Here is a 25,132-nt window from a genome sequence, read left to right on the forward strand (position 1 = left end):
TTCTATAAAAATCTTTTGATATAATTTTATTAGCATTTATTACATCAAAATTCACTTAGAGGATCCTAAGGACTGTCTTAGAAAAATTGAAAGCATAGATAATTAGGTTTAAACAATTAGGTAGAACTTACTCTCATTATAGCACAGCCCTTAAAGTCAAGAACACTACTGAGAATTAAGTGCAGTTCTATCAATTCTGTGCACACAGTGTCACTTAGTTCCATGAAAATATAACATACTTCTATGAATATGTATATCAATGGCAAACATCATTGGCTTCCAAACAACTGACACTAAAGGAATTTCCAATCAAAACACAAGCACAGAGGCTTTCATCCAATAAAGAGCTATGATAATTCTATAAAGAGACCCTGAATCCATAAGTACTTGTAATATGATTTTATGCTGTGACACTAGTACAAAACACATCAACTCCAATGCACAGATTATGACACAGTATAACATCAGCCATTGAGCTTTTTCTGTATCACAAAAGCTGAGTTTTCCAGTGAAATATAGGCTGCTTATTGCTGATCTAGTGAAATTCTACGTCCTCCAGCTTGAGCAGTATTGTAGGATTCACAGATCTTACATTTCATGCCTAAAATATGGAACTGGACTGTAGATCGTCCATTGCAATCATTGCAGAGAATCTGAAAAGTGAAGAGATGAATTCAAGGTAAGTACTTTAAATGTTATTGATATAAGTGGCCTTGTCTGCTTATAACAATCTCTTGACAAGCATATTAAAGATGCAAAGATACACATACTTAAACATTTCCACAAGTAGAAATCTCTTTTTTCACTGAAAACTCTAAAAAAAAGTATTAAAAACTTCAAACTTAGAAAATGAAAATACAGTGCTGGTATTAGTGGCACAGGCCTGTAATCCCAGCTGCACTGGAGGATGAGGCAGAAAGATCACAAGTTTTAGGCCAATCTCAGCAACCTATCAAGACCCTGTCTCAAAATAAAAAATAAAATAAAAATAAAAAATTTTTAAAAGGAGTGATTTCTAAAATTGAGTAGAGACAGGAGACTCTTGTCTCATCTCCAAAATGACAATAAAACACTCTTTAATAAAATGCATCTCTTTTGGTGCTAAGTGAGCTCATGAAAAATTAGGCATTAACCTAAAAATAGATCAATATCACCACTACGCATTAAAAGCATTCATTTCAGTCATACCATCATAAGCAGAAAATTTCCAAATTTGCTTTAAATTATAATTTGGTAAACTATTCTTTTAAAAATACTGTCTAAATGTGGAAAGATTAGTGGTTGTCTAGGCCTGACGAGCCTAGTGACTACTACTGGAAACAGGATTTCTTTGGGGGTTAATAAAAATTATTACCTAAATTTATGGTGATCTTTGTACAATGATCTAAAATTATGGTGATCTTTGTACAATTCCATGAATATACTAGCAAAGGAATGAGGTGTGTACATGAATTATAACCTAACAAAGCTATTATTTAAAAAAAAAATCTACATGAAATAGCACACTTCAGTCTCTAGTAAAACATCACATGATTCTCACTAGTCTAAAAATGATCATCTTTCACTGTCTTAACAATTCAATTTCCCACATGAATTAAAAAACTTTCCAGAGTGAATAAAATTTTTAAAAATTGGTTTTATTCTTGTGTGAGGAAGTATTTTATATGTGCCAAAATTATTAAAGCATCAGAAAGCAATTTAGCTTTCTCATTCTGATCTATAATTCAACACTATGCTAAGAACAGACTAGTAGAGCTGCACATCTCAATTAGTAGAATAAAGATGGTCATTTTCTGTAAAGCAAAAGGCATAGAAATACTTCTTATACTTTAGGTTATAAGCTAATTAGTTAAGACCAAATAAAATAAGACTAAGATAGAATAAAAAGGGTAATAAACATCAAAAAACAAAATTTAAACTTCAAAAATCAGAGAACATGTTCTCCTTCAATAAACATTTAAAATAAACACAAATAAAAATGAAAATAAAACATCAGTGATCCACCTCTATCCAGTTTCATTATTGACTGGCAGGTAATGTGCAAATAATTCAAAATAAAGATTTTGCCTGCCATCTAGTGTTGGGAAAAACCACACAAAGGTATTCTTAGGACTTTTTTCTTGGGTTTGAGCTCAACACAACTAAAATTTAAAAATCATTTTGTCCTTCCCATTAATCATCACATTGCAATTTATATCAAAGTAGTATTTTCCAGACAAATCTAAGTAAAAGGATAAAAATTTTTAAGAGTATCAATAAGAAACCTGAAAAGTTTTAAGAACTGATTCTACTCACATCCACAGTCATGTTCTGATATTCTGATGGCATAGGAGTCTGTGCTACCTCATCATCCAGCTGTCTCCAGTACCGAGTCATATCTAAAGCAGAGTGCATACATAATGGACATCTGTAGCCTCTGGAAGAGACAGAAAAGTTATTTTCTGAATATTTAATGAAAGGTATTTCAACTTGAGCATATAAGAAGATGCAAGCTAACTGGCACATAAGCCATCCAAGATAAGGCATTATTCTATAAAATTTATTCTAGTTCAAGAAAAATCTCTTTAGGATCCCTTACGTTATAAAAGCTTTAAATTAAATCCAGTATCTTACAGTATTTTTAAACCTTAAGTCTTTTTCCTCAGTTTGCTAAAATGGAGAGAAATTAGTTCACAGTCTTTGTAAAATATATTTCATATACTTAAAAATGTCAGTCAAGCTATTCCTTAGTTAAGCAACCTTAGGTTCTTAATACAGTCATGCAAGGAAGAGACTGTATTCCCTAAAAGATCATATTATTTCCCTTCTAAAAATTTGAAAAAATGTTTCCTTCTGTTTGGCTATTAAATAACAATTTCTGATCATCAATTCATAGAACCAAAATACATTATACAGTCTCTTTTTTCCTAACTATTTCTCATATCATTTTAGTTCCAGTTTTAGATAATTTCTTTGCCAATTTTCCTTGCAATTTATTACTGGACCAATACAATAACCAAACAAAATTTTCAGCAACATTCCTCAGTGTCTTTCAAACACCATGAACAGACTGTGTTTCCTAATAAGTATACCTACATAACAAGAGATATTTATCTCAAGTTGTGGAAGACGATAAAGCATAATAGAGACGATAGAGACATGGGGACAAATGTATAGCTCTATCTTCCAAGATGCCTTACCTAGTTTAACACTATTCACCTACTTACTCATATCAATTTAAGTATATGCCATGCCTAATACAGTGTGAATAGCAGTCATGTCTGCCTACCTCCCTATCCCCAAAAGCACACACACAAAAAAAATCTCACAATTACTTAAAATCTCAAATACTCACTCTTTCAGCATTTCTTCATAGCATGTTCTGAAAGAAAAAGTAATATTGTTTCAGTAAAAACAAAAACTCTCTTCACTATTTTCAAACATCTTTGAGGGAAAAGAAAGTTATTTTACCTATGTAAAAGATGTCCGCATGGCAAGACATGAGCAACAACACGGGATGTGTGAATGTCCTATAAAGAAAAAAAATGTTAGTGCTTGTTTGATGACAATATGAACATCAAAGTATTCTAAATTCAAGAAGAAAGATTTCCAAAGTGAAAAATATTTTAAGCTTACCTCCAAACATATTGGACAATTCTGCCGGGAAACATTTTCAATACACTGTTTGAAAAGAGAAACATTAACAAAAGCTTAAATAGATAAAAATGTCAGATATAATAGTAGTAGTAGTAATAAAAATGATAGAATCAACTTACTAAAAACAATAGGTAACCCTAATACACATTTCTTGTATGTCAGATAAAATTAATTATTCCTTGATTTTCACAACTATGTCAGGGCAGACACAATACCTCAAACAAGGAAAATGTTCAATAAATCTGCACTATTCAGAGTACCTTCATTAAAAAGATAAGGAAACTGAATCAGAGAATCAAGATACTTACACCTAAGCTCCAAAGATAAAACTCTCTATTTTATATGTGTTTTACTACAAAGTAACTGCCCAAAATTGGTATGCTAAGCCAATAAATAAGAATATTAATAGTAAAAATAATAGCTCATACTGAGATTTACTATATGCTATTTGTTAAGTAAAGTACCGCATAAACTCAACTAACTCTCAACCCTAGATGATACAGGTAAAATTATAACTTCATTTTATAGATTAGAAAGGCCTAGAGAAGCTAAGTAACTGACAAAGTTGCACCCTTAGGAGGCAGAATTAAATTTGAGTCCCAGGAGACTTCAGAGCTTGAGTTCTTAGTTTGGTAAGGCTTAATGTCTGACTACATGAAGAAAGAGAAGGGAAAGCATCACACCATCCCTTGCTTTTAATGGAAGCACCTGAAAAGAACTTACTAACAAACAGGCAATACAAGATAACTTACAAAAAAAAAAAGAAAAAATCATAAAAGAAAATATGTATAGCTTTTTAAAGACCATGGAGTATAATGCAGAGTAAAGTCCTCAAAATAATAAATTTTAAATCAGGAAATTGTAATCTTTGCTCTAACATTTATGAGCCCCTAAAATTTTGGACAAGCCACCACTTTTTTAGTCTTATTTTCCTTATATATAAAATAAAACTAATAGATATTTCATTTTGTTCTAAAGTGTACTTCACAAACATTTTAAGATCTCTGCAATCATAATGTATCTGACAGCTTTGAGTTGATGAAATGTAAAAGATGCTGTAAGCATGCAATGAATTGGTTGTGTGCACTTACACAAACTCTACACATGCTTTGGAGCATAGAACAGCACCACAAGAACACAATCTATAAGAGGCTATCAACTTCAAATTCTCTCCACTACCTTATCTAGCTCTCACCCTAAAATTAAGTTTATAAAGCCAAGTTCAATCTTAAACAAATTCACTATCTACTAATCAAGTACCTTAAACCAGGACTGAAAATCTTGGAATTCTTCTTTAAAAGCCCCAGTTCTTTTCCCCCAATTTCCTGTTACCATCTCCTACATGTTCATTATTCATCTTTATTATTTAGGCCAGGTACTATCTAAGATTATATTTCTACAAGAACCTCTTTTCCTTGTCTTCTACTGAATCTAGTTGAGTGCTAAGCGAATTACTTCAAATACTTTCTTTCCAATCTCTAACACACACACACACAATGTTGATACTCACTGTTCTCCCTTATCTGGAATTTCCTATACCTATAAAATATCATTTATACTTCACTCCACACCAATTCCCCATTCTCCAAATTCATATAGTAGGTAGAATCAGTACTATAAATTTAAAACTTTATTAAATAGTTTTTAAATAATAAGGGAGAGCCGGGGATTATAATAAAATACCTGTATCCAGATTTAAAATATTTCTTAATTATGGAAATATAAAAAACTTTCTAAATTTTCACAGAATGTTTAGTGAATAAGTTACACTGCTCAGTATTTTTCCTGTAAATCACAAAAGCAGCACCAATGATCAGAATCTATAAACCAACTTAGAATTTATCAACATTATGCTAATAACTGGCCTCAGCATTCTTACAGTACAGAAAAGAAATTGTACAACATCATATGTTCAGGTGTATATTTTAGAATACCTACTTAATACTGCTTTTTTAAAACATAACATATAGAGTTGTACTTGCTAATATCTGAAAATTATCATACTTCCAAAATATATTAGAATTTAAGCTGGTTTTTAAAAACATTGCAATATTTTAAAAATTATGCAAACTGAATTATATACCTTATGTTTTCCTTGAAGATTCATAGCTAGGCATAAGTTACATTTCAAACAGTGGAAAAAATCTTCCTTTGGACCAATCCTAACAAAACATATGAAAGCCAAAAGATTAGATTATTTTTTACTATAGTGAAAACCTGAGGAATACAGGGTAAACCCCCATCTCGCCAATGTCCCTCTCCAAAATTTAGCACTGTTAACAGAATGGTATCTACCCTTCAAGGCTTTCTCTTTTCCCTATAAAATGAACTTATAGGGAGAAAAAGAAGTGTGAAAGATACACACAATTTGCATTACACTCCTTACAATAAGTAGATTCTTTCCATATAAGCTGTTCTACAACTTTTTTACTTAACAATTTATCCTGAGGATTATTTTACTATCTGTATAAAACTACTTCATTCTTAATAGCTACAAAGTATTAACATGGTATGGATATATGCTAAATTTTAAGAATGTTCTCTTATTCATATAATTTACAATCTTTTGCAACAGTGATACCATAAACACTCTCGTCTAGATAACACTTAGCCTACATTTTGATTATTTTTTACAAGATTCCTAAAAATGAAACTATTGATTCAGAGGGTATTAGATCATTAATTGTGATGCAAACTGCTCCAAAAAGGCAGTACTAATTTATATTTCCACCAACTGTGCATGATAGTATCCTTGGATCCCATAAACTCACCAGAACTAGTTACATATATAACAGCCTTTATAAAATATGCAATTTTAATTTGTGTTTCTCAAATTATGAGAAAGAATACACTTTAATGTTTATGAACCATTGGATTTTTTCTGTAGATTATCTGTTGATACTCTGCCTATTTTTTTTATTTTACTGGAGTATTCGTCTTTTACCAAATTCAAAGAAGGTCTTTATATAGCCCAGATATTAATCTTTTTCATTTGCATTTGTTATGTTTACTTTTCTGGTCTCATACAGCCTTTTCTCCCACCAAACCCCAGACAGGGTCTCACTATGTTGCCCAAGCTGGCCTCAAATTCTTGATCCTCCTGCCTTTTTCAGAAAACTCACTTCAATTGCCTTAGCCTCCCAGCTAGTTGGGACTTCAGGTGTATGTGTCACCATGACCAACTATAGTCATTTTTAATTCCCACGTACTAAAAATGGCATCAAATGTTTCCCTTTTACATCTTATGCTTTCTGCCTATTATTTAGGAAAAACTTCTGTAAACTACAAATTATAAACACATCCTCCTTTGTCTACTAATACCTACAGTTTTTCATTCATTTATTTTTCCTCAGTCCATTTGAGATTTGTTACATATGATCCAGATAACATTGCTAGTTGTTCCTACATTTCTATTCTCTGCTCTTTCATGATAATAGAACATTTAGCTAGGCACTGAGCTTTTCGGAGTCATCCTAAATAAAGGCTATTTTCTAACCTTTTTGGAGGTTGCAAATAGAAGAGAAAAACAAAATTTTGTGTGTTACCCTTAAGAAGAAAGTGTTTGTCTTCCCTTCACCTACCCACCTTCCACTGGTCAGAATATAAACCATTAGACTATACAGGCAAGAAAATGTCCTAGGGACACAAGAACAAGAACATGTAAAAAAAAAAAAAAAAAAATACTGGGCTCCTGTTAACTACATAATTTAGACTTTTCCATGAGAAATAAACACCTACCTTGCTTAAGCCACTACTGTATGTTTCTTTCATAAGATGCTAAAACTACAATCTAATGAAAATACAGAGTTTTAAGAGTCAATTTTTTTTGTTTCCCAGAGCGGTGAAGAGTTTTACTGAATGATATTTCAACCACAAACAAAGCAGAGTGTTCTCCTTGAGAACACAATGAATTCATGCAGGTTGAAGCTGCTAGCATAAACTGCTTTCTGTTCGGCATTTGCAAGCTCTTCTGGGCCAGCTCATTCAAAGCCCAGTTCAGCCCTTTCATAACACAGTGCAGGCACAATATTTAACGTGAATTAGCAAGAGAACCTTTGTTAGTAGGTCAACAGATTTGGTGGGTGGGGGAAACAAGGAAATGTTAAGGGGATTCTTTCAACAAAGTTTTATTGAAATCTTTTTGTTAAACTTTTTCAGAAAATTCACTTCAATTGCATTTGCCCACTCCCAAAGAACAGGCAATTAGCAATGGCACAGATAATCAATTATCCTAATACTCTTTCCTCTGATTTAAAGTGTCAGTTATTTATAAGCATAAATGTGTATCAGATCTTTAAATAAAAATGTAAGAATTCACACACTAAAAAGATTATTTTTTAAGTTATGAGAGGGTTTCCAACAATGCTACAATTGCACAAGTATCTTATCTTTTAATCGTTTTTATTTAAAAAACAATAGTAATATTTTGATGGTCTCGTCACTTCTGGAAAAAGATAGTATCTATCAGTCAATCTTATTTAATTTTGCTCAGAGTATCTTTTAGCAAATTTTTTAAAAAATCAAAACAAGAATTCTACAGCTCTTGGTGAATTTTCATTATGCTATCAGCACTCACCAAAAACAACTGCAGAATAGACATTTCAAAGATTTTGAACGATGACAATAGATATAATACCACCTGAAATACCCACTTGAAGTGACTCTAAAACTTGAGTCACAATTTTATAGTAGTATAAAATATGAAACATTTTTATTTGAAAATTTCTTAGGTACTCTACACTTTAACTAGACATTACTAATTATGTTCCAATGAATGTAAAAAGGACTTTATAACCAACTATTAAAACCCTAAAAACTCTTTGAGAAAGGATCTAAATTAAATTCAGCCTTTATCAAATCTTTATAATTGCAAAAGCTTTTATCATACAACATCCAATTTATTGTCATACCACCCCAAATATACCCAATCTCATCAACTGTACAACATCATTATTGAGATCTTCTGAAGAACAAGGAGAAAATGTACTTTCTTGAATAAGCTAAATTCATTCTATTTTATAACTACCATATAGGTTGCTGAACCCTTTTATAAATTTGATTTACAGGATCTTAATGATCTTATTTTTCCTATACCTTGAAACATTCTGATATTTCAGTATCCAAGTAATTTTTTCACACTACTTATCAATTTTTCCCACTATCCCAACCAAAAACTAAAATGGGAAGTATGGTTGGAGCATCCAAAAGAATGATATACTATTAAATTAATCACTACTGCAAAATCAGTTTGCTTTTTTGTTTTTGTTTTTGGTTTTTTAATGCTGTGCTGTATCACTATCAAGAAGGTATTATGAGTCTGGACACAGTTGAAATATCAGAATTTTTCCTTTTTACCCATAATGGCAAGTAGAAAAAAACCAACAAAAGAAATTTCAGACACAGAAAATAAATGCAAAGAGGCAGATAGCAACATTCTAATCTGGAGTTTCTCTCCACCGCTAATATTTTGGGCCTGATAATTTTTTTGGTTGGGGGGGGGAGGCGGGGGGATAGTCTAACTTGCCAAGGTTGGCCTCAAACTTTCAATCCTTCTGACTCATCTCCCAAGTCACTGGGATTATAGGACTGTACCACCATGCCTGGCTAGAACAGAAAAATGTTGTGGTAGGGAACTGTCTCATACACTGTATGATCTTTAGCAGCATCTTTGGCCTCTATTCAATAAATGCCATGGTATTGCCCCATTCCTGGATGTGACAACCAAACAATGTCTCCAAACATTGCCAAATATCCTCTGAGGGAAAAATCATTCCCAGTTGCAACCATTGCTCAGGACTCTAACAATGATAAAACTGATGCTCTAATCAATAAATCAGATTATGGTTTTCAGATGATGATATCCTAGATGAATAGTCTCAGTCAGGAAAGGAGAGGGGCTAGAGAGACAACTCAGTGAGAGAGCACTTGTGTTTCATGTGCAAGGCTCTGGGTTTAATCCCCAGCACTCTCCCTCGCCCCCTAAAAAAAAAAAAAAAAAAAGAGAAAGAAAAGAAATGAACCATGTATTTCTAAGAACAAAAGATTATATTATGGCATCCTCATCTAGTCACATCATTTATTAGGAAGGACTTCAAATCACAATTTAATAGGAAGAAATTCAAATCACAAATATTTTGAACCAATAATACCATTTCATTTTGCTAAAAGGACATGATAGTATTTTCCTATCTTTTATGTTTTTACCCAAAATTTACTTAATATGGTTTATAAGTGGTCGAATGCTGAAGACAGATATGTATGCAAAAGTACTTAGAAGGAAACAAATAATGTTAAAATTTTTTCATAAAAAAAATTCTGCAATTAGGGAACAAAGAACACATTTTATGTCCCAATGTTAACTATATTTAATATTCCAAAGTTAAAATTTAATATAGCTACACAGTAGTTGATGGGAAAATTAAATGATTATTACAAGAAGAGGCATGATAAAACTTTTTAAGAATAATGTAAGAGATATATAGATGTAGGTAAATACAGAGATAGATATCAACAGAAAAAGATATCAAAACTCACTGGACACTTCAAATAAATGAATTTTATCAGATGTAAATGATATCATAGTAATGTTGATTCTAAAACCTCGATTGCCCAGGTATATTAGAAGTATTAGAAAATAATATTTTATACACAGTACCTACAAATTCCACAGTTTTCACAATGATACTGCTTCTTATCTTTATCAAACAGATGGCAAATACTGCAATAATATTCTCCAAACAATGTGCTACACTCTTCACAAGTCTGTTGGGCCTAAAAAAGACATAAGTAATTTAAAATTAGAGTAAATTTCAGAAAGTCAAGGGTCATGTTTTCTCTCATGTGTGAAAACTAGAGAGGAAAAAGAAAAAAAAAAGGCAGGGGATCTCATGAAAATCAAAGGGAATGGGGGCAGAAACAATGGTGGAATGAGATGAAAATCATTACCCTAGGTACATGTATGACTGCACTTGTGGTATGACTCTACATTGTGTACAATCAGAGAAATGAAAAGTTGTGCTCCATGCATTCTGCTATCATGTATAGCTAATTAGAACAAATATAAAAAAATAGAGAAAATTCAAATTGCTGATGATCCAATCACCTGGAAAATCATTGCTAACTTTTCAATGTGTTTCTTTATCATACACTGTACAAAAAAAAAAAAAAAAACAAAGGGAGACCAGCAAAGTAGAAGAAAGGGATCACTTGCAGGGGGGGGTAACAAGGAATGATATATTGTTATACCATATGCATTAACGAATTTGTAACAATGAATTCCACCAGTATGTATAATTATAATGGACAATAAAAAATACAAAAAAATTTACTAAAGTATTTTGAACTACTATTTGAATATCTAGAATCTGTTGAAGATTAGCTTCTTCTAAGTTTTTAAATATCTAACATATTGTTTACTCCAAGAGTTATGTCTAAAGTATTATTTGCAATTTTAGTAATATTTTTCAAATCTTTAAAAAAAAACAGAAATATGACATAAAATCTTACATGTTGAATTTTTTCACAGTTTATACACTGTACTTCCTTTACTTTAAAGCGGTCTAGCTGATGATCTTCATTGTTATCATGACACAACCGGCAAGTATAAAGCTTGTCACAGCAAGGCGCCTAATACCCAGGGGAGAGAAAGAGACAAAAAAAGCAAGAGAAGACATGTTTACTATGAAAAATAGAAAATTTCTTCCTCCTCCTGGAACAAGGGCAAAGAGTACAATCAATGGATCAGTTGCTTAGTTTCATTGTTTCTTGGACTATTTTATTTTATTTTTATCATTATTTTAATGATTCCTTCAATATCTGTATGTTTGTATAAAGTTAAAAATACTCTTACAACACAAGAATTAAGAAGGATGGAAATACCTAGATTGACAAAACAATAGTCAGGCTACCCATCTAGGACATGCATTTACATACTTCAACCCCTACACATAGAATACTATACTTTTGTTTCACTAATATTCATTAATGATCAACTATCTACTTAATACTGCGGATGCAACAAATAAAAGAGCTCTTATTTTCAAGAGTGGCAAGGACTGCCAGTTGTCCACAAAAAGCTACTCTTTCCATCCTGGACACATGAAAACCCAGCTATACTACAGCTGGATCACACAGACATAATACGCCCTAAAATATGGAATGGTGACATTCAACAAAGCTTCATCACTAATTGGGACCACTCATCTTGGAATTGCTAAGCAGAAATAAACAAACTTTTTTTATTCTTTAAACATTATTGTTGGGTTTTTTCATTAACTTCACCCTAACTAGTATATCAAGAGATTTTCAGGGGCTGGAGTTGTAGCTCAGTGGTACTGCACTTGCAATACCATGTATGAGGCACTAGGTCCGATTCTCAGCACCACATATACATAAATAAAATAAAGTCTGTTGACAACTAAAAAATATTAAAAAGAGAGAGAGAGAGAGAGAGAAATTTCCAGATCAAAACTATACTGTAATCTTGCTGGAAACCAGTACAAGCTAACCCGGTACTATACTATAATCTTGCAGATCCTCTCACTCTGAAGACTTCCTATGCCATGATATAACCACAACATAATTCATTCTTTAAAGATTTAAATACTTCCTTTTTTTCCAACACTGTTCTTGTCCTCAATCTTAGTGATCTACATCCTTTACATCCTTGCAAAGAGAATCATTCCAATAGCCTGAACTCTCAATTCGTTGCCTTCCTTACTTTCAATGGCCTAGTCCTCCAACCCTCCTCACAGAGAGTTATACCTCAGAACATTGTTCTACAGGGTCTCAGGAAGTCTTTATCCTCTTAAAAATTATTAAGGATCCTAACACGCTTTTCATGTTAGGATTATGTCTTTGATATATTCAAGCGACAGGCTTTAAAAAAAAAATTTTTTTTTTTTTTGGTACCAGGGATTGAACTCAGGGGCACTCAACCACTCAGCCACACATCCCAGCCCTATTTTACATTTTATTTAGAGAGAAAGTCTTACTGAGTTGCTTAGTGCCTCAAGTCTTACTTTTGCTGAGGCTGGCTTTGAACTCAAGATCCTTCTCTTTCAGCCTCCCAAGCCACTGGGATCACAGGCATGAGCCACCACATCTGACTAAAATATTATTTTTGAAAAAATAAAAGTAACAAGTCCATTACATGTAAGACAACAGGCTATAATGAAAAATAACTATTCTTTCCCCCTAAATAGCTGGATTCACATATCTGTTTCTGCATTCAATCAGCTGTAGTTGAAGCAAATGAAGAAATTCTGGTCTCACACAAATATGTAAGTTGAAAAGTTTTTTAATAGCTTTTTCAGAGAATTGTGGATATTCTATACTACACCAAAACTTAATAGATCTTAAAGGTTGGCAGTAATACAGAATCTGAAATAATACCAATAAAATTTTCCTTCTTTTTTCGTTAAAATTCATTATCTATCTTGCACTTGGAATTAATATTTTACCCATGCACTGGTCATCTGGAACACACCAGTGCACTTATTTATGTAGATCTTCCAAATTTCACATTTCACGTGCAATCAAAAAGTTATATTTATGCTGGCAATATGGCTCAGTTGTACAGAGCTTGCCTAAGATGTATGAGCCTCCAGGTTCAATCCCCAATATTGCAACAACAACAACAACAACAAAAATCATTAAAAATCTTTGGGTATTGGGAAGCTTTCAAGCTCACAAAAGCTAATAAGGGTTTTCTAAAATTCTAGTTTTTGCAAAAAGCTTAAATTTTATCACTGGCAACAAATACTGTCAATTGTTTTTCTTAGTATTGAGTCTTGACTCTTTTGAGACTGACTACCAAATGCCAAAGTCTAAATCAGGTTGGTTTTTTTTCCAAGTTTAAAAAAAAAAGTTGTTTCATGAAAAAAGCAACTAGCTCACCTCACAATCCAATTGCACAAGAGCTTCTTCCTCAAGACAACCAAAGCACTTGATAAAAACCTTCCTTTTTGTCAAAAGGGCATTTTTTAAAATGTAGTAGTATTAGTTCAGTACCACAGTCTGATTGATGCACAGGTGCTAACAATTTTAATCATTGCCTTTCCACCATAAGTGCAAATGTCAACACACTGAAATGAACAATATTCTAGTGTTCCTTAGAAAGTAGTTTTGTCCTCACAGTCTCAAGGTGGTCCATTCTGTCCATTCATTCACTCTGAAAACCACTGCTTCAGAACAAGGACTATATCTTCTTTACATTCAATTTTAAGCATGAAAATCTCTAACCATTACCTCCTCTTTCAAACTAACTCCAAGTCTCCCCTTTTGTATTCCCTAGCTTTATCCTCACTCTTCCTCTATGTGTCTGCCAAATTAACTCGAGTTAAATTCAACTCTTTCCTACTCAACCTATATCAGAAGCAGCTGACCATGGTTAGAGAAAAACCACCAATCCCCACACAGTCTGGTCTCCCTTTTAAGTCAAAACCACTCAAAAAGTAGAATCTTATTACCAGTTCCTTAGTTAATCCCCTCATTCTTCTAGAGTCAAAGATCTAGAATATAGATGATCATTTCATATCTTCTCTCTCTTTAAAACTCTAAAACCTCTTCCTCCCTCTTAACCCTGGTTCCTTCACTATTAAACAGAAGTAACCAAAGGAAAACATCCTTCCAGAACTCTTATCAACCAACTAATATACTTCATCCTCAGCCTTCCCTTCCTTTACAAAGAATCTTTAGTCAGTTCATTCTTCAATCTAAAGTCAACCTCTACACTTATGCAAAGGATCTCATCACCCTTTGGCTACTCAAAGACAGTACCCTTATGGTTTTCCCTCTTCCTCCTGGATTATATTGTTCTCTACTAAATTATTTTAAATATACAACATGCTGTAACATCTCCTATCCTGAAGTAGAAAAAACTCCGATCCCACAGATTTCTTCAATATAGAAAAATTTGAAGAATGGTCTGTGTTATTTTCAGTTTCACTTCCATTCTCTCTTGTACCCACTCCAGTCAGGCTTTATCCTGATCTCTCCATTACAATTCTCTTGGCAAGATCACCAGTGCTGACCTCTTTGCCAAATTCAAATATTAATTCTCAGTTCTTATCTTACTCAAACAGCTCCACTTAATCGAGTTGATCATTTCCTCCTTGAAACTCTTCATTTGGCCTCTGATTTTAAGGAAGAGGAGGGGGAGAAACAACAAAGTTCATGACACTTGCTCAGAGCCAAGAATTTTAGTGCTACAAAATTTAGATTCAGTTATGTTGTTTCTTTGGAAAGGTTCAGGGCAAGATATTAAACATTAGGTTTTAAACATCAAGTATGAAAGAAGACTAGAACATCTTAATAAAAATGTAATCAGAAGGATAGCATTCAATTTCCTTACACATCTGACGAATGACCAACTTTGAAAAAGCTTCAATCAGTGCAGTACAACAATAATCACCAAACTATAGCCTACATGGGCTGACCTCACAAGCCTGAGATTGCCACTTGCTTCTAATTACTGTGATCGGTGATAAGCAGAGTTGATTGGTAAAGTGAGAGTGATGTGGATATTCATGATGGTGGTAATTAACACTACTCACTCCAGGAATGCACCTACTAAACACTATACACACACTTTAATAGGTAATACTCATACTTTTTCTAAGATCCCTACTTTACATGCTAACTAGCTCAAACATCACAGAAATATTAAGGGGCAGAGATAAGACTTGGGGATAAGGACTCAAGCTGGCTTTCTTTTGGAGGATGAGGTTGCTGGGAGCTGAGCCTAGGGCCTCGTTGGCCTCCCGCATGCTAAGCACATGTTCTAGTAATAAGCTACACTACCAGCCCAAAAGCTCAGGCTTTCTTGGTAAAATCTTTATAATGCTTCTTCCAAGAAAAATCATGAAACTTGAGTTGGATGGGTGCCAATTTAAAAAGCTCTAGATTGACTAAGACGTCTTCTCAAAGTAAATAGCAAAAATAACAATACATTCTAGGCACTTTTCTATACCGAATTTCCAATTTAATGGTAACCACATGATTTGTCTTCCATCTCACACCTACTGTTTCTCATTGACAGGTTTGGGCATAGGCACTGACTCTAAAATGAAGCTGGCAGGCTGTAAAGTTTTTTTACTCCAGGAATTGAAATTGTATTCCGATTCTCCACTTGCTTATCCTCATTTCATCATACACTTGAAAGGTGGTTCTGGAGACAAGCCTGGTTCAGGCCTGACGCTGCCTCAGTCTACTTCCAACAGTAAAAGACTCACAAACCCATTGGTAAACTAATTTCGTGTAAGCTCAAGGTCTTACCAAACAAGAAGGGCTTTGCTTGCAAAGTACAAAAACAGAAAAGAACCGTGGGGCTTATGGTCGCCCTGACAAAAACGTTCTCTACTAGTGGAACCTAGTTCCAGATGGAGGCGCAGGTATCCTGACAAACAGCTCAACCTCAAACAAATCTTAAGCCTAACCGCTTTGCCCATCGCGTCCCCAGCCTGACCCAGCGGAAGCTCGTCGGAGAAAAGCCCACTGAAGTCGTCACCTTCAGGAGACATCCTCTGTCATAGTGCTCGCAGCCCCGCTGCCCTCGCTCTTGGCTGCGAACGCCATCTTCCTGCGCAGTTGCCGCCATCTCCTCCACCTCCCCTCACACTCAGCAGACCCTTCCCCCGGGTGGAAAACCACGCCCAGAGAAGAAGCGTCGCTCGGATACCCCTCCCAGCCGCAGCTGACACCAGAATAGATATGGCGGGCGATCACGTGACCAGGGGCAGCCGGATTTCCGGTTCCCGGGGCTATGGGGCGGAAGCGAAGGGAGACGCAATCTCCGTCTTCGACGTTAGTCGTCGTCTTCGCTGCTAACGGTAATAACTCTTAGATTGGCTCTTTTCCCCTGGCATCGCCGCCCGCCCAGATCCCGGGGCGTAGTTCGGAACGAGGAGGACCGCAGCGGCGCAGAGACGCCTGGTGGCCCCTGAGGAAGGGACGGTCTCCGGCCGCATCGGCACCTGTGACTTGATGGCCCCTCCCTCTCTCCCTCGGGCGGCGGAGCGCCTCGAGAAAGGGGCGGAGCTCGGCCCGTGGCGGGGCCCGGAGCTCGCTACTGATGAACTAGAGCTGCTGCTGCTGCTGCTGCTGCACCACGTTCCAGTCCCTTTTCTTGCTCTCTCATTCTTTCAAAATATGCATTAGCATTTATCATGTGCAGGTCCCCAGCCAAGACGTGAGGACAAAAAGTGAAAAAAAAAATAGGCATGCCTATTGTTCCTTGATGGAACTGACAGCGAGTGGGGTTAAAAGACAATCAGAAAATCCCTGCAATAAATGTAAGATTTTTAATTTGGAGACGTACTTGTAAGGAAAAGTGTGTATTCTGAGAGATCTGATGTTAGAGGGGATCTGCCTTAATCCAAGTTTCAGGGAAGATTTCCCTGGTGAGGCAGACAGGAGCTGAAAGATGAGTAGCAGATAGTATGCCAGGAGATAGCAAAGGCTTAGGGCAGACAGACTCTAGGCCTGTAAGGAGATAAAAGGAAAATGTATATGTCTACAAAGATGAAATCATACTCTCAGGGGATACAGATAAATATGTCCTATTAATAAAATGCCAAGCCCTTAGAAAATTTTATGAGCAAAGTTGCTGGCAGGTGTTGGATAAAAATACTTGCCTTTGGCTTTCTAATATGATTTCTTGTTTCCTGGAAGGTATTGGGAAAGGTAAATATGTTCCCTTTAGCTTTGAAGTTACTAACTCTTACTATTTTAATTTTCTTTCAGTTCTGTTATGAGTTGCTAAAATCATGGTGAAATGTTGCTCAGCCATTGGATGTGCTTCTCGCTGTTTGCCAAATTCCAAGTTAAAAGGACTGACATTTCATGTGTAAGACTGCTGTAGTTAAGCCAAGTTCTTTGACTGTATTAAAAAGTAGACTGTTCTACTTAAGGCTTCAGTTTAGAACTTTAGTTCCCAAGTTCTTTTCTTTTTCTTTTTTTTTTTAATATTTCTTTAGTTGTTGATAGACCTTTATTTATTTATACTTGGTGCTGAGAATCCAGTGCCTCACACATGCCAGGCAAGTGCTCTACCGCACAGCCACAGCCACAGCCACAGCCCCCAAGTTCTTTTTAAATAACCTTCTAGTTAAATTTGACACCTGTACACTTAAAAGTGTAAATTATAAGTAATTTAGTGTAAAAGTTTTAAGATAACCACCAAGGTATCAGAGACTTCAACAAATATCATCAAACTCATTTTTGCTAATGTAATTATTCTGTTTATCATTGTATTTTCTTTAAAGAAGTTTGATGTTTACATGTAGTTTACAATCTGAATGAAGAATCTTAGCTTAAATATATTCTTTTCTATTTAGAAATAGATCAGGCATAGGTTGTAAAATATAAATATGAGTTCAGAGTGAGTGTTCTTAACTGCATTCCAGAATAAACCAAGATGAGCCACATTTAGTATTTTACCATTCCTCTCACAGCCATAGGAGAGAAATATAGAATTTAATAATTATTCAGTTCCTAAAGGTTTATTTTGCTGCTTTTGGGCCAAGCACCATACTGTTTTTCTAGAGAAAGAACTGCTAGCTACTTTGTTAGGTATATGGAAATAAAGAAATAAATATGTGTACCCTGCTTTATTCCAAAAAGATTTCAACCAGCTTAGAAAATTGGGAAAGACAAAATTATTGGCCTCCAATTCTCTCAAAATATTTCTGGTCTACAGAACTTAGTCCTGCAGCTAGCTGTTCTCTGGATACATTCGCTAAGCATTTATGGACCTGTTCTATATTAAATTCTATACTAAACAATTTTCTAATGCTGACAAAAGAATGAATGTAAAAGGGCCCTATTCATGAGAAATAAATTCTGGATATTACTTCAGATAGGAAAAGACCCAAGTGATATTCCTTATCATCTATAGATGAAGAAAATTCTTCAGTTGCTAAATATCCATTGGAACTTTTCTTCCATATACTCTCAGAAAAATTTAAATGAAGTCCATTAGGCTACAGAATTGTTGGCAGAAAAATCTGGATATTAAAACTTAAGTTACGCAGCATGAATCATAGTTTCCTGAATATTGCAATTCTCAAGAGTAAGGAATCAATTTAGCCACATACATAGAAGACAGATTTAATTCAGGCATATATCAATAGTGTTTGTTTTTAAAATATTTTTGTATTTTTTCCTAGATTCCCCACAGATGAAAATGTCAAAAGAAAATGGGTTTTAGCAATGAAAAGACTTGATGTGAATGCTGCAGGCATTTGGGAGCCTAAAAAAGGAGATGTATTATGTTCAAGACACTTTAAGAAGACAGATTTTGACAGAAGTGCTCCAAATATTAAACTAAAACCTGGAGTCATCCCTTCTATCTTTGATTCCCCATATCACTTACAGGTTTGTTTACAAGATGCTGCTTGTAATCAGTACTCACTTTCCATGGTACCTTGAAGAATTTGCACCATTCTTTGCCTACGTTTTTATTGTTTGCTTATTCATTTGAAGCACATTTTGGGGGGTTTTTAAATTTACAGAAGGCAGCTTTAGCTTTCACGATATATGGTAAGAATATTTTATCAGTAGCCACTCATAAATATTGGTACATTCCTATAATGTGGTAAAGTGGACTAACTTTAGGAATTGGCATAACTCTTTGTGTCTAAAAAGCAGGGGGTTAACTTAGAAGGTTGAACAGAAATTCCAAATTAGCAGTCCTCAAGAAATCAAGAGCTAAATTACTTACAGGTCCAAAGTATACTTCCATGAGCAGCCACTACACAGAAACTTAAAGCCTGGATAGGACAAAAAAAAAAAAAGAAAAAACAGGAGAGAAGGATAAGAACAGAGAAATAAAGGAGAAAGGGGTCAAGAAAAGAAAATACAAGAATATTTTTGTCTCCGTGATTGTGCCATGGGTTAGCTGCCTCCTCCCCTCAGTATCTCTTTACATAGATATGTAAGAATGTACTTACTTCCAAAAAGTATGGACTGACTGATGGATTCAAATATGGAAAACTCAAAGAAGTATGAAAGGTATTTCCTTCCTGACAGCTAAAAATGTTATCCAGACATGCACCTGCTCCCATGCAGTCTTGGTCATTCTCTAAAGCTGGTTATATTCAGTGCCTGAGTGATTAAGTACAGACTGCCTCACTTTCTTCCATGTTAGTAAATGTACAAAATCTTATGCAATTTGCTTTAAAGATTTTTTCTACCAGCAAAGTGTCAGCTAGCTATTAAGTAAGATAATAAATTAGCCATAAGATGCTAACTTTCAAAGACTATTTCCTTATAATAGATTTTTCATAATAGGAATTTATGTAAAGAAGCAAAAGATTAAATAAAAAGAATAATCAGATCAGAAATAATAATGTAAACACTTGGATGTGTAGCTTTCCAGTCATTTGGATGTATGTTTTGTATAAACTCATCAATGTTTATTTAGATAATGTTATAGAATTTCAGTGTCCTTTATTTGCTTATTTTATTTTGTGTTTTTTACATTTATATAGTGTTTGCTGTTTCAGGGCACCATTCTAACCATTTTACATATATATTAACTCAGTTAGTCCTCAAAACAACCACATGAGGTAAGTGCTGTTGTTGTTCTCATTTTATCACTTTAGGAACCTAAGACCCAGAGAGCTGGAATGCCTCCTGTAGAGTTACACAGCTATAAAACAGCAGAGACTAGATTTGAAAATATACATTTGAGTTCTGGAATTCACTCTTAACTACTGTTCTCCATGATATTAAATACTTTCCCACAACAATGGCTTTCAAACTTTAGTCTACATAAGAGTTATCCAAGGAATTTTTTTAAAATACAGATTCCTATGGCCCACTCCCAGAGAACTTAATTCAGTTTCTTTGGGTTAAAGTCCAGGCAACCGTACTTTTTAACAAGTATCCCACGTGGATGTACTGCAGATTATGATCCCATTTTAAGAGAAATCTATGTAGAATATCATTCTTTTTAATTTAAGTTACTTATATGTGTGTGTATGTGTATGGAAAAATGAACACACCCTAAATGTGTAAATCACCAAGTTTTCACAGAGTAAATATACTCATCAAGCTCTCCTCAGACAAAATACAACACAGAAGCTTCCCTTATGGTCTTCCTGAGTCACTATCCTCTCAGAGGTAACTACTATCCTGACTTCTATCATTATTGGTTATATAAATGGAGTCCTACCTACGGGTTGTAGTCTGGCTTCTTGATCTCAATCTTTTCTGTGATTCATCTATGTTGCATGTGATATTTGTCCGTTTATTTTTGTTGTTATATAGTATTCCATTATGTTAATAAACAAATTTCTCCATTCTGTTGATAAACATTTGAATTCTTTTTTTCATTTTGATGCTATTGTAAATGCAACCGTGAACATTTTTGTTCATGTCTTTTGGTGGATTTATGTACACATTTTTTATAGAATACATGTGTAGATACGTCTGTTAAAAATGAGACTTGCTGGATCCTGGGATGTGTATGTTTAATTTAAATAGATATTGCCATAGTTTTCCAAAGTAGTTTCACAAATTTACAGTATCATCATATAAAAGTTCCTTGGATTCCTCTTGCCAATATTTGGTAGTGTCAGCTTTATAGCTCATATTTAATGACCATAGAGCAGTTAATCCTGCATATAGGCACAATAGTTTATATAATCAAGCCTCACTATTGCATGTAGGCTATCATGTAACAGCAGGGAAATGAATATTATTGAAGTGAAATTTTTATTCTTATCCTTATTTTATTGAACTAAATTCCTGGAAATGAAGTTGTTAAGTCAGGATTACGTAGGTTTTTAAAGCTTTGCTCTTGATACATATCTACAAAGACTCACTATAAAACTTACACCAGCCTACTGGCTATGCCAGTGTGTCTACCCCCCTCAATTCTTAGTATAACTTATTTTATTAACCTTTGTGAAAATTTGATAGGGGGAAAAAATGAAATCTTAATGTTTTAATTTATCTTTGAATATTGGTGATTTCTACATTTTTTTCATGTGTTTATTAGACATTTATATTTCTTATGAGTTACTTATCCAGGTCCCCTTGTATCTTTATCTTTTTCTAAGCTATTCTTTGAAAACATTGAGAATATTAATCCTTTAGCTGATATCTATGTTGCAGCTACCTTTGTTTATCATTAGTTCTGATTATGGCATGTGTTTATTTTGTCTTGATTTTTCAGTTCAAACTTTTTTATATAATCAGTTGAATATAATTTCTTGTGTTTTATGATTTTAGCCTCTCTATCTTAAGATGATATAAATATTCCCTACATTTTGCGGGAGGGCACCATATTGTTTATTTCAACCTTCAAACAATGTAAGAGGTGACAATTTCTGATACCAAACCATGCAAGTAACAAGAACATATTCCCTACATTTTTATAGTTCCTCATGGTTTTCCTTTTTACATAAATTTTCAGTACATAGAATTTCATTGTGGTTTGTTGTATATAAAAGATATAACTGCTTTTCTTCAGTCTAACACTCTCCCGACTAAGTGATTTCAGCACCCTTTTTGCTTTTCCTAACTGCTTGATTTTTACAATGTGATTTATAACCTTTTTGTACTTATTTAGAATGCCACTTTCATCCTAAAGGCATTTATGAACTTGATCTACTTCTAGATTTTTCTGTCTAGTTCTAAGAAAGCACACTATTTTAGCTATTATCACTGTGTGTATTGTGTTTTTATTGGCTGGTAGAGCTCATTCCTTCTCATCACTCTTCATTTTTTACAACAGTTCGTTTCCAGATGAACTATCGCGTTGTTTTCAGGAAATCCTTTTAAAGTAACCTGAGTGGAATTTATTGACTTCTAAAAGCAATTTTCCATGAAAATAAATGTATTTCTTTCACTACACAAAGTTAAGAAATAAGAATTTGAGAAAACATAGACTGTCTCAGTGATTGTTACTAACTATTCTTAACAGGAGAAAAGAGAAAAGATTCATTGTAGAAAAAACTTCACCCTCAAAACCCTTCCAGTCACAAACCACAGTCACCAGCTTGTTGGTGCTTCCTCATGTATTGAAGAATTCCAATCCCAGTTCATTTTTGTAAGTAAAATTGCTTACTGAACTAATGTTAATACTTTCAAGATGAACGTGTCCTATCCATTAATATCAGACTTTTTCAGAATCTTGGCAAAAACTGGGGATTTAAGTGTTTCCGTATTTTTTAAATATGTAATATGTCCAAATAGTATTGCTTCCCAGGGCCGTTGTAATTTATATGTAGACAGAGCGATATAGAAGTAGTTAGTCCTTTGGTTACATAAATATGTAACCAATTCAAAGAATGCTCTCACAGGGATATTTCTACCAAGAAAATAATTCTTAAATATATGTTTTCTGTACGGAAATATCTAATAAAAATAGCTATGTCATTAGATTTCCTTGGGGGGGTGGGAAAGCCATACACATATAAAGATTCAAGCTTACATTCATTTATTTGTCTGTTGCCTTTTTATATTACAGTCAGATCTAGAATATAAATTTGTCTTACTATAGCTTTATAGTAATTCTTAAAACCAGGCAATATTAGTTTTTACACTTTATTCTTTTTCAAAAGTTATTGTAGCTATCATGTATTCTTTTTAGGCATTTTTATGTGAGTTATAGAATTACTTTGTAAATTTCTACAAAAAAAAAACTGCTGGAATTTTTACTAGTTTTGTGTTGATTTTATAGATCCATTTGGGAAGAATTGACAGTAATAGTCTTTCAACACGTGATCTCAGAATATCTCCATTTATTTAGGTCTCTCAGAGTTGTATTATATTTTTCAGTACATAGGTATTCCACTTTGTCAGATGTATCCCTTAGTATTTCTTTTGGATGCTGTTATAAGTGGCATTTTGTTTTTTGCTGCTAGAATGTGGAAATATAATTGATTTTCCTGTATTCATCTTGTATCTAGCAAACTTGCTGAACTCATTAATTATAACAGGTTTTTTGTAAAAGTTATCAGATTTTATAGAGATCAACACAGATCATTATATCTTCTGTGATTAAAGAGCATTGTAATTCTTCCTTTCTAGGATGCCTTTAATTTCTTTTTCTTGCTTTATTGTACCACCTCAAACCTCTTGGGCTATGATGGATATAATTATTAAGACCTGATCTCAATGCCTTGTTCTTGATTTTAGGAAGAAGGCACTTAGTCTTTCACTGTTAAATGTGATCTAGCTATGTTTTTTATAAATGCTTTTTATTGGGTCCAGTGCCCTTTCGTTCCTAGTTTGCTAAGCAGTTTTATCAGAAATGGTTTTCAAATGTGAAACCAATCTTTTATTCATGGAATAAACCAAGTGGTGATGCATTATCCTTTTTATATATTGTTCAAGTTCAACTCAATATGTTAAATTTTTAATTTTTGGGGGGGGTACATACAGGAGAGAGATATAACCTGTAGTCTTTTTTTTTCTTGTAATATATTTGTCTGGTTTCAATATTAGAATATAACTGAAAAAATAAGTTGGAAATATTGCCAACTTTATCAATTTGTTGGAAAATTTTGTGTATAGTGATACTATTTCTTCTGGAAATATTTGATATACTCTTCCATTGAATCTGTCTAGACTAGTGGTTATTCTTTATAAGGAAAGAAAACTTCTTTAGTAGCTGTGATTTCCAGTGAATTTATCTATTCATCACAGTTATTCATAAACATTTACTTATTACTCCTTTTAATACCTATAAAATCTTTAGTGATATCATATCTCTCATTTCTGATCACTTTTGGTAATTTATTTCTGTTCTTTTATATTATTGATCAGTCTGCCTAGAGATGTAACAATTTCATTGACCTTGTCAGAGAACTAGCTTTCATTTTCTTTCTTCCTCACTGATTTCTATTCATCTCTGTTACTTCCTCTTTTGTACTTATTTTAGTAAAATTCACATCTTTCTAGTTGAAGTAGAAGCCAAGTTCATTGTTGAGTCTTCTTTTCTTTCTAGTGTAGGTATTTCATATGATAATTTCCTGCAGTATTGCTTTAGTGGTATTGATTACTCCAAAACTATGGTGTTCCACAAATTTCTTTGTTTTTCATTGTCATTTTCAAATTATATTTTAACATGTTATTTGAACCATGGGTTATTTAGAAATGTATTATATAGTTTACATTATTGAGAAATTTACCAGATATCATTAATTTCTAATTTAATTCTATTATGGTCAGAAGATGTACATTGTATAGGTTGAACATTTCTAAACTTATTGAGATGTATTTTATAGCCCAGAATATGATCTGGCTTGATAAATGTTCTGTGTCCATTTGCAATGGATGTGCATTCTGCTGGTGTTACCTGGAATGTGCTATAAGTTTCAGTTAGGTCAAGGTGATGGATGGTGTTGTTCAAATCTTCCTAATTCTTACTGAATTTCTGTCTGTTTTTATCTGTTTTTGAGATAGGGATGTTAAAATCTTCTCAGATAATTGTGGATTTGTGTAATTTTCCTTAGAAGTTGTCAGTGGTTTTGTATGTTATACT

The 25,132-nt window shown here is 33.8% G+C and overlaps 2 protein-coding genes across 4 annotated transcripts in view; one reads left to right on the forward strand and one right to left on the reverse strand.

Moving 5' to 3' along the window:
* Rchy1 (ring finger and CHY zinc finger domain containing 1) lies at positions 1-16,377 on the reverse strand. 2 transcript variants are annotated; one of them, XM_005333231.3, is made up of 9 exons: positions 16,145-16,377; positions 11,143-11,262; positions 10,292-10,407; positions 5,720-5,798; positions 3,616-3,660; positions 3,451-3,509; positions 3,335-3,361; positions 2,296-2,416; positions 1-653 (listed from the first exon to the last, which is right to left on the reverse strand). In XM_005333231.3, exons 1-9 carry the CDS (start codon positions 16,232-16,234, stop codon positions 525-527), a joined length of 786 nt encoding a protein of 261 aa, XP_005333288.1. In that variant the 5' UTR covers positions 16,235-16,377; the 3' UTR covers positions 1-524. The 2 variants fall into 2 exon arrangements, with proteins under 2 accessions (XP_005333288.1, XP_040148235.1); XM_040292301.2 differs by lacking the exons at positions 10,292-10,407; positions 11,143-11,262 and having other exon boundaries at positions 16,145-16,349.
* The window catches only part of Thap6 (THAP domain containing 6), a 14,771-nt gene continuing 6,002 nt past the window's right edge, over positions 16,364-25,132 (forward strand). Inside the window, exons 1-4 of one of the 2 annotated variants that reach the window (XM_005333235.5) lie at positions 16,364-16,466; positions 17,380-17,482; positions 18,804-19,011; positions 22,568-22,693. In XM_005333235.5, the coding sequence (XP_005333292.2) occupies positions 17,403-17,482; positions 18,804-19,011; positions 22,568-22,693 (414 nt within the window). In that variant the 5' untranslated portion in view covers positions 16,364-16,466; positions 17,380-17,402. Of the gene's footprint in view, positions 16,467-16,621; positions 16,929-17,379; positions 17,483-18,803; positions 19,012-22,567; positions 22,694-25,132 lie in introns of those variants that run through there. The other variant, XM_021731642.3, reaches the window with a different exon arrangement.

Source organism: Ictidomys tridecemlineatus, chromosome 9 (assembly GCF_052094955.1).
Source record: "Ictidomys tridecemlineatus isolate mIctTri1 chromosome 9, mIctTri1.hap1, whole genome shotgun sequence".
Lineage (NCBI taxonomy): Eukaryota > Metazoa > Chordata > Mammalia > Rodentia > Sciuridae > Ictidomys > Ictidomys tridecemlineatus.

Coding starts and splice junctions, on each gene's coding strand:
- Rchy1 (XM_005333231.3), bottom strand. CDS start 16,234: ATGGCGGCAACTGCGCAGGAAGATGGCGTTCGCAGCCAAGAGCGAGGG. Junction 3,661..5,719: donor ATCTTCAAGGAAAACATAAG/GTATATAATTCA, acceptor CTTTTCAAACAG/TGTATTGAAAATGTTTCCCG. Junction 2,417..3,334: donor TATGAAGAAATGCTGAAAGA/GTGAGTATTTGA, acceptor TGTCTCTTCCAG/AGGCTACAGATGTCCATTAT.